General features: G+C 42.2%; 1 protein-coding gene across 1 annotated transcript; it reads left to right on the plus strand.

Moving 5' to 3' along the window:
• Positions 1–21: 21 nt before the first annotated feature.
• On the plus strand, positions 22–18,204 carry ZKSCAN2 (zinc finger with KRAB and SCAN domains 2). The gene is made up of 7 exons (XM_030871548.2): positions 22–1,109; positions 2,139–2,325; positions 4,791–4,882; positions 5,214–5,340; positions 8,255–8,938; positions 10,859–11,350; positions 13,639–18,204. Exons 1-7 carry the CDS (start codon positions 705–707, stop codon positions 14,559–14,561), a joined length of 2,910 nt encoding a protein of 969 aa, XP_030727408.1. The 5' UTR covers positions 22–704; the 3' UTR covers positions 14,562–18,204.
• The last annotated feature ends 833 nt before the right edge of the window (positions 18,205–19,037 follow it).

Genomic DNA, 19,037 nt, shown 5'->3' on the forward strand with positions numbered 1-19,037 from the left:
CAGTCCGGGAACAGAGCAGACGAGGCTGCGAGCGAGGATCCAGCAGCCGCCACCCTACGAATCGTTGTTTGGTCCCCGCCGCTTCTCTCCCCTTAGGGACAGGACCTATTCGCGGCTTTCCTCAGCGTGTGGAGGTTTCCTGAGGACGGCCCGGGCCACCCTGGCCTAGAAGAGCCGGGCGCTGGCCTCGGATAACGTCGGCCCCCACCAGCAACCCGCAGCGGCCTGGGCGCGCTGCCGTGCCCCGAGCCTCGAACCCGGGGCCGGGCGGGGCCTACGCATCCGGCCCCACCCACTCGGGGGCCTCCCCTCCCCCGGGCCCTTACCCGGGTGTCTGACACACCCCCTCCCGGCCCGGCTGTCCGCCCCCGTCCTCCTGTCCGCGGTCCCCTTGATTTTCTCCCAGTCCTCTAGCGTTGCTCTTTCCGACATTGCACTAAAAGATGCACCCTGGAAAACCACAACGCGGGGGCACATCTTGTTGGGAGAAGAGGCTGAGTTCTTGGACCTTAGGGTACATGTTCACCTTTTCAAGGGCCTAGGATAGATTTGATTAATCAGCCTGGGGTACCCTGTTCCTGCTGACACTGCCGTTTTCACTTCCCTGCCTTCCCACACTTCCAAAACCATTAGCAGGGAGCTCTCGAAGGTTTGGTTTCGAGTCTCCTTTGAGCTAGACGTGAGGTTGACCCCCGGGTTAGAGCATGGCTGCATCCCTGGACCCTCAGATCGACGCGCCCCTGGAGGTTGAGGGATGCCTAATAATGAAGGTGGAAAAGGAGCCCGAGTGGGCATCGCAGCCCATTCTGGAAGGATCGGACAGCTCTGAGTCCGAGACTTTTCGCAAGTGCTTCAGGCAATTCTGTTATGAGGATGTGACCGGACCCCATGAAGCTTTCAGTAAACTCTGGGAACTTTGCTGCCGGTGGCTGAAGCCAGAAATGCGTTCCAAGGAACAGATCCTGGAGCTGCTGGTGATTGAGCAGTTTCTCACCATTTTACCCGAGAAGATTCAGGCGTGGGCACAGAAGCAGTGTCCGGAAAGTGGAGAGGAGGCGGTGGCCCTGGTAATACATTTGGAGAAAGAGACTGGAAGACTAAGACAGCAGGTGAGAGAGGGTTTTCCAAATTTTTGTATTTAGCAAGAAGGGGGTGGAAAGGAAGATGGGCAAGGGATGCATTGCAGGAAATGCAAATTATGGAAGGATAAATGGTAATAATGAAAGACTTTTAAAGGGAATCTACTTAAAAGGGATCAGAATTTCATATTAAATAGAAAAAAAGCTTTGGTTGAACTGTTATCTTGCAAATGACACTAAACATTATGCAGCTAAGTATTTGTTTTAAATCTTTGCGTAATGTTTTCCCCAAAAATTATATGAGAGAACAGTACATTATGCTTCACAGGATTTTACTTTTGTAGCTTGATCCTAAAGAGGGCTGTTTTGCCCTGCTCCCCACCCAAAAAGAAAAGGAAAGAAAGGACTTTATCAGTTACCCCAGGGCCTCTTGTAATCCTTTAATATTCCAATCCGTGTCTTCTGAAGTGCCCTCAATGTCATCATCCTTGTCACTCTTCTCCATTTGAATTGCTGATCCTTATTTGTCAGTGGCTTTGCATGCTCTTCTAATTGTTTTTCAACAGCCCTTTCAGTAACCTCATGAAATCCTGCAAGATTTGCACTTTCACCTTGCACAGGATTTGTGTAAAGATCTGACTATTAGCAAGTTGCTGTGTTGGTCAGAAATAGACACTACATGTCGAGATTAATTTTCTAAGTTTTCAGTGCACTAGTGAATTAATTAGTGTTCTGAGAACTTTTATTTCTCTGTGAACCTAATAGATATGAGGACTCAAATAATGTCTAGTCTGATAACAGGGAGGCTCTGTATTTCACTCCTAAGAGATTTTGCCCCTCTGTATACTAATAAAGAGCACTCTCCTATGCCCTTATGCCCAGACTTCTGGACAATACTATTATCCTGATGCCCTCAGAGGTCCCATAGGGAATGGAGTGAAATTTTCATTCCTTCTCACATCTTCTATCCTTCTTTGATATCTTTCTTGGGGGAATTTGGCCCTGATCTAGCCCTCTTTAACTCCCTTTTCCCACTATGGCACTGACTTTATTTCCCAGGTTAGCAGTCCTGTGTACTCAGAGAAGCAAGCCCCACTTGGAGCAGCATGGGAGGTGGCAGACTTTCAGCCACAGCAGGTGGAGACCCAACCCAGAGTGATGTCTCTGGAAGGAGCTGAAAGCCTCCACTCAGGACACCAGGAGCAGCTGAACCAAAAGAGAGAGCTTCGGCCCTTACCCAAGAATGGTAAGAAGAACTCAGAGCATGCCCAGTGCAGAGACCATGGCAGATTTGTTTTGTAGCCCTAACACTGTGACTTGTTCAGCGTAGCGTCCCCTCAATCCATATTTGAAAGTAAATTGAATTTTGGGGAGAAAGACTTCATTAGCTTCAAGACTTGGGAATATGTGTGACATAAGTAAAAGGGATCTTAAAGATGGAATCTGAGAAAACATAGATTGCCCAGACTGGCCTTAGGGTCTCATAGTGTTATTTAAGAACCTCCACCCTGCAATCAGCTTGTGGTTTTTAGTCCTGCCGCATGTGTAAGTGTGTGTGTTCTTGGCTGACTATATGCAACTTGGAAAAACTGGAAGAGGAAATGAGATTTTTTTTCAAAAAGTGACTGACAGTAAGGCATCACAGAAGTGGCTTATGAGAGGGATAAACAATAAGACTTCATAGAGAAGAGACAACTGGTGTTCATATCTGCCCTAGATGTTAATGAATCAAGTCAAATACAAGGAAATGAAGACCCTGCCCTTCCCAGTCCACAGTGATCTCTCCATCCTCTGCAGCATGGTGTCAGGCTTAAAGAGAAGAGTGGAAAGATCACTGAACCTACAGTAGAAAGACATGGGTTTATATCCTTTCTCTGCCCCCTCCCTGTGTTATCTCGGGCAAGTAATATTAATTAATCTCTGTGTATTAATGCATAGAGATTAAGAAATTAGGCTTTAGAGGTAGACAGTATGCGTTCAAACCCTACCTCTGCCATTCTTTATCTGTGTGGTCTTGGTCAAGTTACTAAACTTCTCAAACTTTCCATTCTGTCATCTGTAAAAGGAAAATACTAAGGTTGTTAGCGTAGATTAAAGGAGGCATCGTAAAAAGGGTCAGTGCATAATAGTGCTCAGTAAATGTTAGTTTCCTTTCTCCCATAATGGCATGATTATTTTTAAACTTCAAATCTGTCTGACTTACAGAACCCCTCATCAAGGGGCAAGATTCACCACTTCGGACCCCACCTCCTTATCCCTCCTGAAATTCATATTATGATAGACTGCATTGCAAATATTAATGGTTTCTGGAGTTTTCATTGTTTGTTCATCAGCATCAAAGTTCCCTTGTTCACATGGATTATATGCTGTCAGTTACTTTACCTGATAAATCCATGGTGTTTCTGGATTTTGCCATCTCAGGTGATACGGAATTCCTAAAGTTAGGTGGTTTCTTCTGTTGAGGTCCTTACTGGGGGTAAGGAGGACAGAAAATTTGAGGGATAGATATCTCAGAAAGGTGAATTCTTTCTAAAAGAAGAGATAGGATTTCAGCCATGTGTGCCTAAGGGAATAATGTATTTCTAAGGAAGTGATTCAGTTTGATTCCATAGAAAGTGGTAGATCAAGCTTTTGAGTTCTTGGTCACAGTAATATTTATTCTTAACGTTTTCCTAGATAGTGAATTCTAGAGGAGAAGTTAGACCACAGACTGCCTTATACTATATAAGCTTATATATCTTCCTTCCACCTTTCTGGGGGTATATTTCCCTGTAGTGTTCAGTACTATGTATCTGTATACGCTAACATTTTTTAGGACAGTATTCACTCATAGGGAATTAATTTGTGCTAGAGATAGCGAACTGGTAACTCACGTGCCAAATCAGATTGTTTTGTTTCACCTACAAGGAGTTTTTGGTTTGGGGGTTTTGTTTGTTTGTTTTTAGTTCTCAAGGTTTAAGACTTGAGATTGTACATAAAAGTCCCGCTTTCTGGCTTCTCTTGAAAAAGTTAGAAGCTCTGGGGCTTCCCTGGTGGTTCAGTGGTTAAGAATCTGCCTGCCAATGCAGGGCACATGGGTTCTAGCCCTGGCCCAGGAAGATCCCACATGCCGCGGAGCAACTAAGCCCGTGCGCCACAGCTACTGAGCCTGCGTTCTAGAGCCCGAGAGCCACAACTACTGAGCCCACGCGCCACAACTACTGAAGTCTGCATGCCTAGAGCCCGTGCTCCACAAGAGAAGCCACCACAGTGAAGAAGCCCACGCACTGCAAAGAAGAGTAGCCCCCGCTCGCTGCACCTGGCGAAAGCCCACTCACAGCAACGAAGACCCAACACAGCCAAAGATAAAATAAATAAAATTAAAAAAAAAAAGTTAGAAGCTCTGTGCCAGGGCAATAATCTCACAATGAAGCATCAGCTGGAGCTGAACACTGGGTGTACCCTTTCAGTGGGACATGTGCTCTCCAGTTCCCCACAGTCCTTACCTCTCCCCTTTCATGATGTCCTTTACCTGCTTACTCCCTAAGAGCATTTGTGTTTGTGAGCCCTGCGTTAGGGTACCGTGGTTTGGGGCATTGTTCTGAATTCATTGAGAAAATGACCAATTTATGTTTGTCAGGTTTTTTATACATGCTCATTTCATAAAAGGAGAAGCAGCATGAATAAGATGGCAGAGCCAACAACACTAATTGTTTCTTTCTCTTCTTACAGCTCGGCCTTCTCCCTGGGTTCCTGCTCCTGCTGATGAATGGAACACCATAGATCAGGAAGTAACAGCCACACGAGTTCCTGTTGGGTCCCAGGTAAATTGTAATTGTTCTCTCTAGCCTAACTTCCTAGGATATTCAGTCACAATGATTTCCTCAAACTTTTATACTCCCTCCAAGAGACTTTTTCCCCCTTGCTCCTTTTCCAGAAGAGACTGCACCCAGCCATCTGAGTAATGGGATTCCTTGCTGGATCATCTCTCTTATGACGCTTTGTAGTACCTTCTGCTTCATTTGGCACATGATATACACTTGGTTCTTTGATTTTAATTTTTATTTAGGGCCTTTCTGTGCTTCATCCATGATCATTCATCCTTCAAAAACCCATGTGGTTATCTTGGTAGTCATTACTGTTAGTGTGTTACAGGGACCACTGAAAGATGTCCACATGGCAAGAGGTTTTTCCTACAAAAAGAGTGTGCGTCAGATTCCTGCTCACAGAGACCTCTACCGGGATATTAGAAAGGAGAGTATTGGGAACATGGTCTCCCTGGGTAAGGATTCTATCCCTTTTCAAATAAAAGATTTGGGGATTTCTAATATATTCACTTCTACCGATGATAAAATAGTTATAAATGTTATCACTTTCAGGACCTCCATGGGTTGTCTAGTCATTTCTGGCCTCTAGCATACCATGTTCTCATACCTCACTCATTCCTTTCTTCAAATTTATATTATAGATTTTTATACATTCTTATAATTTAGTGATTAAAACATTGGGGAGATTTATATATGATTGTCATATTATTGAAATATAAACTTACCTACATCCACTAGACTAAAAATTCCATAAAGTCATAAGGTCTTTTTAGGATTTGTTTTTGTTTAACCCATAGTAACCCCAACACTGTGCACAGAGCCTGACATATGGGTGGCGCCCAGCAAATATTCACTGAGTGGATGGAAATCTTATAAACAGAAGGAAAAAAGTAATTTCAATACAACAACCTTGATAGCGTGTTGTGAATTTTTTAAATAGCACAAATTTTTACAGGCACACATAACCACTGAAATGTAATTTTACAAGCAAACTTTTGAAGAGCTATATCATCTGCTTTAACAATAGGGCTAAATATGGTTCATTCATATGTAAGCTACAAGTCAGAGATTACTTATGAATAAAATTATAGGCCTAAAATGTGCACCAATACACACTATAGATACTATAAACCTTTGTTGTCTAATAGAGTAGCCACTAGCTACACGTGGCTATTTAAATTTAAATTTATAAAATTAATTAAAATTAAATAAAGTTTAAAATTCAGTTCCTCAGTGACAGTAGCTACATTTAAGGTATTCATGGGGCTTCCCTGGTGGCGCAATGGTTGAGAGTCCGCCTGCCAATGCAGGGGACACGGGTTCATGCCCCGGTCCGGGAAGATCCCACATGCTGCGGAGCGGCTGGGCCCGTGAGCCATGGCCGCTGAGCCTCCGGAGCCTGTGCTCCGCAACGGGAGAGGTCAAAACAGTGAGACGCCCACGTACCGCAAAAAAAAAAAAAAAAAAAAAAAGGTATTCAATAGCTGTATTGGACAGCACAGTTATAGAACATCATCATCAAAGAAAGTTCTGTTGGACAACAATACATATAGACCCTGAAGTACAGAGTTTACAAAATAGGCCATGTCAAACTGAATGAATAAAGATAAACTGACAATTGTTTATAATCAGAAAGTAATTAAAGCAGTTTAAAAAAATGATCAACTTAAGATGACACACCAGTAACAAAGCACTCTTCCCAAAACAGCAGGACCCTTGATTTTATTTTTATTATTATTATTATTTTTTTAATTTTTTGGTCACACCCACAGCATGTGGGATCTTAGTTCCCCGAACAGGGATCAAACTTGCTTCCCCTGCAGTGGAAATGCAGTGTCTTAACCACTGAACTGCCAGGGAAGTCCCAGGACCCTTGATTTTAACTTTTACTTAGGGTCTCTGCACTTCATCACTGATCATTCATCCTTCAAAGACCTGTGTGGTTATCTCGGTAGTCATTGCTGTTAGTGTTGTTACAGGAGCCAGTGAAAGATGGCCACATGGCAAGTTGCCTACACAATAGCTGTTTCCTAGTGTTGCCTCGGATCACACAGCATCCAGACCTAGTAAAATGATGAATTATAGGTCTTAGTAAAATCTGCCATGAATGGGTTAGAGACCATACTATGGACATTCAGATTTAGCCCAGTGCCTCCATGTGTAATAATTATGTATGGAAAGGCCCAGGCCCACAGACACCTGGCTCGGTCTTTTATCATAGATTGTAAACTAAAGGCTTATGAGTCTAGCCTACAAACATATTTGGGCCTTGCACAGAGTTTTAATATAAAATTAGTTTATAAATCTGGATTTCCAGTATCTCTTAAAAAAATCAAACGTCAGGCACAATGGGCCCACCTTCTCTCACAGCAGCCATTGACCACAGCTGAGTGGAGGAGCTCGTGCTAAAATGCCAGGGCTCTCACTCCAGCCACCTCACTCCTTTACTTTGCCTGCCTGGTCCTGGTAGATGTTTGAACTTTCATTGTCCCTACACTTACTTCTCTCATGTGAAACTGAAGAGCAAATCTCCATCCCCAGGGTTCTTTCAGCAAGGATTTGATTTGATGCTGCCTCCCTAGGAGAATTCTGTGAAACTCCTATGTGTGTTTTCTATAGAAGGAAACTAAATGTTATTACATACTTATTAGGCATTGGACACTTTACAGATGATCCTTTATTTAATATTCCCAGCACCTAGTTGAATAGATTATATTATTTCCTAGGAAACTGAGGCTCAGAGAGATTAAGAAACGTCCCCTGGTCAGAAAGTAAAGTAAGTGGTGGAGCTCGGATTCCAATTTAAGACATGTTGATCTCCACCATATTGTAAAGTAAAAAATTAAGTTACTTTCCTATTCTTACGTCTCTTTCCCATTAACTTCGCCAGAATGTCTCCAAAAGTTCTTGACTTCTCATCTCCCATAGCCCTAGTGTGTGTATGTGTGTTGAGTGGGAGAGTGAGGGGATGTGGGGAGCAGGTGTAAGCACACTTTATAAGTAACGAATACTGGTTCATAGGAGCACGCTCTGAACCTAACACAATGTTAGATACTGAGAGGGAATTGAAGGTAATGTAATACGTGTTTCTTACCCTTAAAAGTTTTCCTTTAAGAACTAGCTGGGGAAGGAAGTGGTACATATATGAGAAGTGAAACAGTAGTTTTAAGTTAGTAGATGATTGTGCCAAATAACTCGTGTAAGAAACTAGTGTGCATGATCGTGATTGAGGAAGACTTTAGAGAAGGAACTGAACAAGACCTTTAAAGGATAGGTGTGAACAAGTGTTCCAGGAGAGCATACTACAGCAGGAGATTGGGGCATGCAGTGATGATCTCTCTAGCATGAAATATGTTTCTCTTACTCTAGGAAACACAGTGTCTACAGCTAACAAGATGGCACAGTTGGCGCAAAGAAAGGAGCCATGGACAATAGGTCTACAATCCCCTAATAAGAGGAATGTCCTACAAAGCAACTATATCAAGGAAAAATCAGTTCATGCTATTCAGACCCCTGCAAGGAATGCAGGGAAAACACGGAGAGAGCAGCAGCAGTGGGGTTTGGAAGATGAAAAAATAGCAGGTGTGCATTGGAGTTACGAGGAAACTAAGACTTTTCTTACAATTCTCAAAGAGTCTCGCTTTTATGAAACACTTCAGGCCTGTCCCCGAAACAGCCAAGTATATGGTGCTGTAGCTGAATGGTTGCGAGAATGTGGCTTCCTCCGAACACCAGAGCAGTGTCGGACCAAGTTCAAAAGTCTACAGAAGAGTTATCGAAAAGTGAGAAATGGCCATGTGCTAGAACCCTGTGCCTTCTTTGAGGACATGGATGTTTTGTTGAACCCTGCAGCTCATACTTCATCCACGGATAAGCCAAAGGAGATTCTGTCTCTCCCCAGACTAAAGAGAATTGGTATTAATGCTAAAGAACAGATCGATTTGGTGGAGGAGGAAGAAGCCGCAGAAGAATCTGATGGTGATGAAATGGGTGTTGAGTTTATCCAGAAGTCTGAGCTTCGTGGTGCTCCTGTCTTATTTCAAAACCTGAGTGGTAAGAATGGTGCTTTTTTTTTCTTTCTGGTTTGAAAATGGATGATGTGGTCTTGTGGAAAAAGGAATAGGCCAGAAGTGACCAAACCCAGGGAATTCTGTCACGCACACCTTGCCACTCATCACTGTAATTGGCCATGTAACTGAAAGTACTCCCAGATGTTTTGTTACCCCCAGTGCAGTCTGAGTAACAGCCATGAAGGGTTCTTTTTTGGGTTAGAGCACAGCATGCATTTTGAGTATTTGGGGTCTGTGGAAGGAAGACAAATGGAGTCCAGGGTTCTAAGGATCTAACATTATCTGAGAATTGTTACAATGCAGTCAATTGTATTAGATTGTAACAGTCAAGGATACATTATTATACTATCAAGGATAGTCCATAAAGGAATATGTAACTAACAACAACAACAAAAAAAGAATTAAAAAAAAAAGAAATTCAAAGAGAAGAAAGGAAAAGAAGAATCACAAAGTAGATGCATTAAATGGAAAAAAATCAGTAAGATGATAGATGTAAATCCAAATATATCATTAATTACAAATTTAAAAGTCTAAGATTATCAGATATATTTTTAAAAACTATATTGCTTACAAGAGATACATCTTTTTCTTTTTCTTTTTTTTTTTTTGGAGCAGAGAAAGGCTTATTGCAGGGCCAAAGCAAGGAGAATGGGTGGCTTATGCTCAAAAACCCAGAACCACAAGAGATACATCTTAAACAATATTCAGAGATATTGAAATTAAAAGGATAAAAAAAAGATACTATGCAAAAGAAAGATGGTGTTGAAATTTGGGGCCTGGGACATGCAGAACTAAACCACCACTTAGTAGCTATGTGACAGCTGACATATCATATAACTACTTTGAGCTTCAGTTTTCTGTCTAAAATATAGCTAAGAATATGAGGGTAGTTATTAGCGTTAAATGAGATAACGTAGATGAAGGCATTCTGCAGATGCTAAAATGCAATAAAACACTGCCTGGTGTCACAGTTATTAGTAATGTTTCTGTAATCCACTTTATGAAAAGATGGTAATTTCTTAGGTAGAATGGAAAAATAAACCAGGCTGGGAGATCTGAGACTGTACTCATGACTGTACCTATTCAAAACAAACAGATCTCAGGAAAAAGATGGGAAAATGCATTATACAGGTATTCATCATTCTGGAAATCCATAGACATGAGGGTAGGTGGTTTCAAATATGGAATCCAATGATATGACTGAAAGAGACCACCCAGTAAGTTGGAGGACAGAAAAGACTTTCCTACTACAGATTATAAAACACCCAAAAAGCATGTTTAACAAACTGTCTTCAGACATATCCTGAAAAGCTTAATTCTGCTATAAAAGCAGGACATCTTCCTGTCTTACAGATGGTTTCATCTCTCAAAGTAGAGGACTCAGTAACATCAAAAACTACTCTGGACATAGTTCTGCTGTTCAAAGAAGACGGGCTAAAGAAATGATAGGGAATTTGGGGGAAAAGTTCCTGCTGGGTGTCCTAGCCCATTATTCCTAACAATTTTTAAAAGACAGACAGCTAAATCCTTAAGAACCATAGCAATGACAGATTTGGGGGGCTACATTTTTATTCTACCAAGTAAACTTTGAGATCAGTTCATCAATTTTAATTTTAAAATCCTATTGGGATTTTGACTTTATAGATTCATTTGACAGTTGATATCTGTACAACTTGAATCTTCCTATCCAGAAACAGTGTCTCTCCATTCTTTCTAGTTCTTTTATGTCTTTCAATATAATATTATAGTTATTTTATATAGGCCTTCTCATTTCTTGCAAAGCTTATTCGCAGGCATATAATAGTTCCAGGGAATGGGATTTGTTTTCTTGTACTTCTTATATTTTGTAATGTATAGAGGCTTCAGACACCTTGTATCTTTGAACTTTATCCTTGAATGGCAGGTGTGCACTGGGGCTACGAGGAAACCAAGACTTTCCTTGACATCCTCCGTGAGACTCGGTTTTATGAAGCACTGCAAGCCTGTCATCGGAAGAGCAAGTTGTACGGGGCCGTGGCTGAACAGCTGCAAGAGTGTGGCTTCCTCCGGACACCGGAACAGTGCCGGACCAAGTTCAAAAGCCTTCAGAAGAGTTACCGCAAAGTGAAAAATGGTCACGTGCTAGAGTCCTGTGCATTCTACAAGGAGATGGATGCCCTGATTAACTCTCGGGCATCTGCCCCTCCCACTAGCACCCCAGAGGAAGCCCCATCACCCTCAATTCAAGAAAGAGAGGACATTGAGATTGAACCCCAGGAACCTACGGGCTGGGAACCTGAGGAGGACTCACAGGAGGCAATAGTTGAAGATTCCAGCAGTGAGAGACTGAGTGAGGAGGAAATTGTGCCAGAGCCAGAATTCCAGGGACCTCCAGGTTTACTGCAAAGCCCGAGTGGTAAGGATCATGAGGGGCTGTGGTCTAAAGAAGAAGGAAGTGGGATCTACTGACAGATCAGAAGAGCTGGCACATCGCTCATGAAGGTCTATTCATTAAGCAGATATTCGTGTGTCCTGTGCCATTTGAGGAAAAGGGGGAGGTATCGATGAATAAAACAGAGTCCCTGTTCTTATGGTGCTTCTGTTCAAGGGAGGAACTTGGATTCTCGTGATTTGGTTTTTGGGATCTCAGCCTCGGTTTTGGTGTGTATGGGGCAGATAATGTTTAATATCTCCTAGAAATATTGTGGGGAAGAAGAATTTGGAATTAAACGTGAGAAAAACTCAGATCAAGGAGGTGTGTCAGTAAGCTCAAAACAGAAATGTCTCAGTTATGTGTGATGTGCATGAGAAAAAGGATAGGCAGAGAGAAAAAGACTTTATTCTGGTACTGAGCTCCACCTGCGGGTTTCCCGCTGACCACTGGATGCCCTCACAGGCGTCTCACCAGCAGTCCAGGCTTACATTTTTCAAAATTAAAATCAGGATCTTCCTTCCCACACTATGGCTCTTCCCTGTGTCCTCCCACAGGTCATCCAGACTTAAAAGATAGAGATTTTTTTGATGCCTTCTCTCTCATTGTTTACATCCAGGCAGATGATATGTTTTTTCAGCTGTTGTAGAACTCCCATCTGCCCCCCTCTTTAGTTACCATAACCATTACCCTAGTTTAGCGTTTCTCTGTCTCTTGCCTAAACTATTGTAAAAGTCTCCAAACCAGTTTTCTCCATTAGACTTGTATTAAGATTCCACAACCATCCTTAATCTGAGTTTGTCTTTCTAACCTTACCTGTTATTATTTTCCTTCCTGTACTCTATGCTTATTCAAAACAAACATTAGAAAAGGAAGTTCACACATATGCTCTCTGGTAGTATTTATACAGGAATTTGTTTTTGTATGGGAATGAAAGCTGAAATTATTAACTCTGTAACTGGAACAGTTAAAGTTGATAACTTTGGAAACAAAGTCCTTCTCTTGTGAATCTTGTTTTTTAAGGTGAGCTCCAGATCTGTCATCAAATTATCAGGCTCTGTCTGAGGCAACTACTAGGCTATAACTTCCTCCAAATCCCAGAACAATGTTGGACCCAATCAGAGTACTTCAGAAGATGACATTGTTAGGGCTTTTGACCTAAGTCAGTGGATTCACTGATGGCTGCCCTCCTCTTCCAGCCCAGGACACAGCCACCCCACTTAGGACTGAGGGATGTTGGCAGTTTCAGCTCAATATGTGGAAGGAAAGTAACGTTGAAATTAGCAAGTAGAAAAAAGACAGTACAGCAAAATGCATAAGAAGGGTTTGAGAATCAAGCAAACCTGGATTGGGCCTAATTTACACAGTTTGTGAACTATTTATGGATCAAATAATACGATGTCTGAATTTACTTCAAAATAATCCGGGTAGAGGGAGCAGAGAATGTGTGGGAATAGAGATGAAACAAGATTGGCCAGGAGTATATCATTGGGTAAGTGGTTCATGGAAGTTCAGTTTATGTACTGTTCTCTACTTTTCTGTGTTTAAATTTTCCATAATAAAAAGTTAATACAAAAACCACACAGTTAATAAGTGACCAGGATGGAATCATAACCAGAGCTGTCTGATTCCAAAGCCTGTGTCTTCACCACATCATGCTCTCTGTTCAGAAAACTTCTCGGCAAAGCTGGATCCAAGATGTACTGTGGGATGCAGATGAAAGAGTGAGGAGAAGATAATTCTGGTTGTCGAGCAGTGAGAATTAAGATTTGAGTTAGTGTGGTCTGTGTGTGAGACTGCCAGAAAAAACAAAGTGACAGCAACATTTGAGAAGAAAGAAATACCCTTGGATAGAGTATGACTAGAGGTTGATGAGCTTAGAAGTCCATTGAGGAATTTGGACTTGATCATTAGAATCTAAACACTAATGAAGTGTAGTGTACTTTCATTATAGATGAGACATTTTGAAAGCAGGATGAATTGTAGTGGAATTTCAGGGAGATAAACTAAGTTGCTCCCACGTTAATCAGGATACAGATTGGGGATAATGGCTTGGATTATAATTAAATTCTGAAAACATTTCCAGAGGCCTACTTTGTGCTGGGTATTATTGGCTATTCGTGGAACTGAAAGAAAATAAGGCCCAGTGAATCAGAAAGAGTCCCCACGCCTGAGGCCAGTGAAGCACACAGGGATCCTAACAGACAAGGCCTGTAGGCCATGTTGTTTATGTTGATACATGACTGGTCTGAAATGTTTGTCTTTTTTTTCAGATTTTGAAATTGGAAGTAGTATCAAGGAGGATGCAACACAGGTAATATATAAGGACATGGAGCAGCATAGGGCACTAATAGAAAAGTCTAAAAGGGTTGTTTCTCAGAATGCTGACCCAGGTAAATATTGTAAAAGGGAATGCATCTCAGGAAGACAATGGGACAACCTTCAAGGAGTCAGACAGGGAAAACTGATGTCTCAGCCTAGAGATTTAGGGAAAGCTGTCGTGCATCAGAGGCCTTTCATGGGGAAAAGGCCCTACCGACTTCTCAAATACGGAGAAAGCTTTGGAAGGAGTGCTCGCCTCATGTGCCGGATGACCCACCAGAAGGAAAATCCTTACAAGTGTAGTGTCTGTGGGAAGTGCTTTGGTAGAAGCAGGAGTCTAATTAGACACCAAAGAATCCACACAGGAGAAAAACCTTTTAAATGTCTTGACTGCGGGAAAAGCTTTAACGACTCCTCAAACTTCGGTGCCCACCAGAGAATCCACACAGGAGAGAAGCCCTACAGATGTGAAGAGTGTGGAAAATGCTTCAGTCAGAGCTCGAGTCTCATAATACATCAGAGAACCCACACTGGAGAGAAGCCCTACCAGTGTGGAGAGTGTGGGAAAAGCTTTACCAACAGTTCTCATTTCAGTGCCCACAGGAGGGTCCACACTGGTGAGAATCCCTACAAATGTGTGGATTGTGAGAAGAGTTTCAATAACTGTACGAGATTTCGAGAACATCGGCGAGTACACACTGGAGAGAAGCCCTATGGGTGCGTGCAGTGTGGCAAACGTTTCAGTAAGAGTTCTGTTCTCACTAAACATCGGGAGGTTCATGTGAGAGAAAAGCTTCTGCCATACCCTCCAGCGCTCTATGCCCCAGAGAACCCACACAAGGGAAAGACTGATGAATTCAGGCAAACTGTTTGATGACGATCTCTTCTCTTCCTAAATGTCCCCTTAGCCATTTTACCCTAATCTCACTCTTGGAAGCAATCTTTTCTTAGCTATAAAGTGTAATTCCCAAGATAAGGTTGAGAATATCAATAAAGACTTGGATCCTGTCCTCACCTCTGCCTCTAACTTGATCAGTCTGTTCCTCTCCTCCTATGTGTCTCAACTTTTCCTTTAATAAAGTGAAGAAGCTACAGTGTCTGAGTGCAGAATGGAATTCTCTTCAGTATGTCGAGACCACTGCCATGGGATCGCTAAACCCAGCAACATCCAAGATCCTTCAGTGTATGGGAGAGTTGTTATCAAGGACATAAAAAATGCTCAAAGTTTTTTTCATTCTCTACCACATGCGATCCCGGATGCAACTTGATCACAGAGTTTCCTGTTTGGGTAGAACTTTCAGGAGCCTGATGAGAACCACATCAGATCCATCTTGGTTTTGAAGATATTCACAAAAGGAGATTGAAGATTTTATAGTTTCCATCAGAAGTCTGTTGCAGTGTACCTTTTTTGTGTCAAGAAGTTGATCTAAATAGCTAAGGTAGAATCCCTGTATTGTCACTGAAATAATGCCTTGCCCTCCATAGAGATGAGAAGCAACTGATCACCCATCGTCCTTTGTAGACTGACTGTTTCTGTACCTGAAGACTGAGAGCCTCTCGGCTGCTGTTTCTCCAGCCTATAAGTAATCCAGTTCCTGTTACTGTTTCTCCGAAGTCCTACACTTACCTCTTAATTGTTCTGGGTGCCCTTGTCTGGCTCTTCTGCACTACCATGCCCTCCTCAGACTGAATAGCGTGCATGCTCATGGTGTGTCTCATTAAAGTAGAATTTCAGACACATTCTAGTTCTGAATGTGTGACTTCTCCGGTTTTTATCTAGAATATGACTGATAATGTTGGCATATTTTATGCCTCCCAACCCCACACTTCAGTATAATATTGTATAATTTTAGATAGTTTTCTAAAACTCTAAGGAGATAGGGAAGGAAGTGAGGTAGAGACCTGAAACATTCAATATTTATAAGATCAGTTGGACTCCTTAGACCTGCTTTAGATCAGATAGCCACCTTGGTCCAGACCAGCACTCCAGAGCTGCTTGTTAAGTTTACCGTTCTCTTTTCTGAGGCTTCTAGTCCCTCTTCATGTGGTCATAAACCTCTCTGTAGAACCCTGAGTAATTTATACAGCTCTATACCTCAATGAGTGAAGGTGGAAATATTTACTGAAACTTCCAGGCCAGAACACTTTTCGTTTTCCACATTTACCAGTTGGTCTGAAAGATGTCTTTGACAACCCCCAGCACTGCCGCGATAAATACTGAAGGAAGGGTTCAGATGGGGAGACAGTTCACTTATGGACGTCGCAAACCAGGGATTTGGTCATCCAAAGCTGTTAAACTCCAGGATGAGGCCAGTGGCATTTATACCCTTAAGATGAAGGTAACCTCGGGGGGCTTTGCTTTGGGGAGGGAGAAGTCATAAGTTTAGTGGAAAGATAACCAGAGTCAGGGCTGTAGGTCATTTTTTTGATCTTCTCTCTCCTTTGTCAGATGTTCTCTTATTTGAAGACATCTGAGTATGTTTGAATCTTTTGAAACTTGTTCAACAAAGTACCAAGGAGGGTAGGCAGTGTAGAAAGAAATCCAACTTACGGTGCCAGAATCGGGTGTGGCCTGTTGGAAGGCAGGTGACTCAGGTAAACATTGATAAATGTTTCGTACACTTGTTAGGAATGTTAGGATTGTTCACATCTCAGTAGGTTGATTTCCTCTGTGTTGTCTGAATTATAGACTTCTAACGGTAAGTGCAGTTTCATGTTGGTAGTGTGCCTAGCACAGTGAGGTGTGTGTGGTGCCAGTGGGCGTGTGCTTGTATTGTGTCGATGTTCTGGAATTCTAACTCTAAAGACGACGCACATTAATAGAAATCACCTCTTAGTAATAGGTACGCAGGATTGATCATTATATCGAAGCATGATTCAGGAAAGTAGATGATTTACTCATAAATATTTATTAAACACTGTTGTGTGTAAGGCTGTGTTCTAGGCACAGTGAGGGATATGAAAATGAAAAAAGGCATGGTGTCTGTGCTCAAGGAACTTGCAATATGATGGAAGAAGTATTGCAGCAAAACGTAATGTCAATTATGTTCATGTCAATTATGGAACATAATTAGTTTATTAATGAAAAAATCACCTTCACTTGCAAAAAGAGTTTTTTTAATTGCCTAAAATCATATTCTCTACCTCTGTCGCTTCAATTTCCCCAGTGGCAGGAAAGGCTCAAGAACCACTCCTTCTCCAGTGGAATAAACTCATTCTGTCTGTCATATGTCTGGGATCAAGCTAAGGTGAAATTTGGGTTCCCTTACCTTTTCCCAGTTGTAAGTGGACTATTTGAACTTGTATTAAATTAACTTACTGGACTTTGCTTCTGAAGAAATAGGAAGTCCTACCCACCATCTTAGACCAAGGCAGTTTGTATTTTATCCTTTTTAAGGTGGAGCATGAAAGTCAAAATGAACAGTCATACTCTGATTACTGTGTCTCATTTCACATAAATTGCCTTTATGAAGACCCGTAGGAGAAGGTTTCTTCCTAGGTCTCAGTACCAGAGAAAGCTCTGATTCTAAAGCAAAAAATAAAAATTTTACCTTACAAACACTGATTTTTTTTTTTTTTTTTACAACTTACTACTTTTCTTCTGGCTGCTGGAACAAAGAAACTTACAAAAACAGAGCTTACAACTCACCTCAACCAACTACTTAAATCTATATTTATCTAATACTGTAGATTAGATAAATATAGATTTGGAACTTTGGAACCTGGTTGTATCCCTGCATAGGCTTATTTTGTTACTTCCACAAATGCCGTGATTCTTACTGGCATTTTTATTATACACATACAACCTACTTTATTCATCTGGAAGGAAACCTTAGTTTTTTTAAAGAGGAAGACATCACAATATGCTTAAACAGTTCAGGACAGCCTGCACGTAGAATGAGCGTTAGACCAGAAGCCAAAAGACAAGTTTCATTCTTGTCGCTACCACTTTCTGAGTGTTGCTGGACAAGTCAGCCTCTCTCTGGGCCTGATATCCTTATCTGAAGAGAAGTTGAGCATGATTGCCAAGACCACTCTGGCTCTGATGTTTTGTGAGGCTATGGGGCATCATGTAGAGAGGAAAAGATTATAAGACCAGGCCACTGCCCTGGCTCGCCACCACAGGCAGCATTTCGGGCCGCACTGAATCCACCCCATACTTTTAGCAAGAGGATGCTGTGAGCAGTCCGGGAGCTTGCTCAGTGAGGAGAAAGGACAAATCACTCATGTTCAACCGCAGGCAGCCCCTGAGTCACCTCGATAGGCAGTGGCAGGTAGCTGCAGTGGAGAAAACCTATTTTGGGAGCTCTGGTGCCCAGTGACAGACACAATTCAACTCTGAGGGAGCTGGGGAAGCCCCAAATGCAAGGCACGTCTGAGTGACTTGTGTAGTGATAAGCCTTTACCTCTGAATGCATTCCAAGTATAAATGTATGTCTACTCATTGTTTTGTATTAATGTTCACTTAGGTGTCTTCTTGAAAACTTGTATGTGAAATAAATGTCTAAAATAAATGACTCCCGTTGGTTTTTGCCATAATTTGAAGGCTGTCTTCTATCAAGGAAAAAGAGAACTTATCCAAGGGCTAATAAAAGCTGATCCTTGTAGCTCAAGAGAATTTCAGTTTCTTTCCAGCCCACTGTTCTCCCCGCAGCTAGCAGGGATCTCTTGGGAGGCCACAGCTATTCCTGTGCTGCAGTCCTCTGATAGCTGTCACTGCCATTGTCCCAGAAAACGTTTGGCTCTAATTCTAGAGTGGAGTTAGTCTTGGAGGCACACACTGCGTGTGTTCTTGGAGGGGCACTCAACCACAGCCTCTGCTGCTGGAACAAGTCTTGAAATGATTTCCCCAGATACGGTGGTGCCTTTGGTTTACTATTTGATTTAAAGAGTCCCAGTGGCTTCCACTTAGCCCTTCTTCCCATAACAACTCCAACTCCATGGGTCATAGAGTCAGTGTAGAGATTTTGTCACCTGCCGAGGATGTATTTCCAACTATACTCTTAGAAACTGTAAGAAGAATCATAGGATGGATCTAGAGCCAGTTCACCTAGACATGAGGTAGATTCCAGACAAAGTGTATCTCTCACCTGGACTTTATAAGCAGCCAACTGCAATAGCACCCAAGGTTCTCAAGAATTATAACTGCTCAGGGTCAGTATCTGAGAGTCCCTCTACGTCTTCTATATTTTCCTTGAGTAAATGGCCACAACGTTTTTAGAGGAAACAGAGACAAAGGCTCAGAATAGGGACTTCCCTGATGGTCCAGTGGTTAAGAATCTGTCTTGCAATGCAGGGGATGCCGGTTTGATCCCTAGTCAGAGAACGAAGATCCCACATGCCACAGGGC

The sequence above is a fragment of the Globicephala melas genome, chromosome 15 (genome assembly GCF_963455315.2).
Source record: "Globicephala melas chromosome 15, mGloMel1.2, whole genome shotgun sequence".
In the NCBI taxonomy this organism is placed as follows: Eukaryota; Metazoa; Chordata; class Mammalia; order Artiodactyla; family Delphinidae; genus Globicephala; species Globicephala melas.

What these genes read in the sequence shown, in the direction of transcription:
- ZKSCAN2 (XM_030871548.2), top strand. Translation starts at nt 705, where the DNA reads ATGGCTGCATCCCTGGACCCTCAGATCGACGCGCCCCTGGAGGTTGAG. An exon ending in TGGGAACATGGTCTCCCTGG is followed by an intron (nt 5,341 to 8,254) that starts GTAAGGATTCTA and finishes CTCTTACTCTAG; the next exon opens with GAAACACAGTGTCTACAGCT. An exon ending in TTTACTGCAAAGCCCGAGTG is followed by an intron (nt 11,351 to 13,638) that starts GTAAGGATCATG and finishes CTTTTTTTTCAG; the next exon opens with ATTTTGAAATTGGAAGTAGT.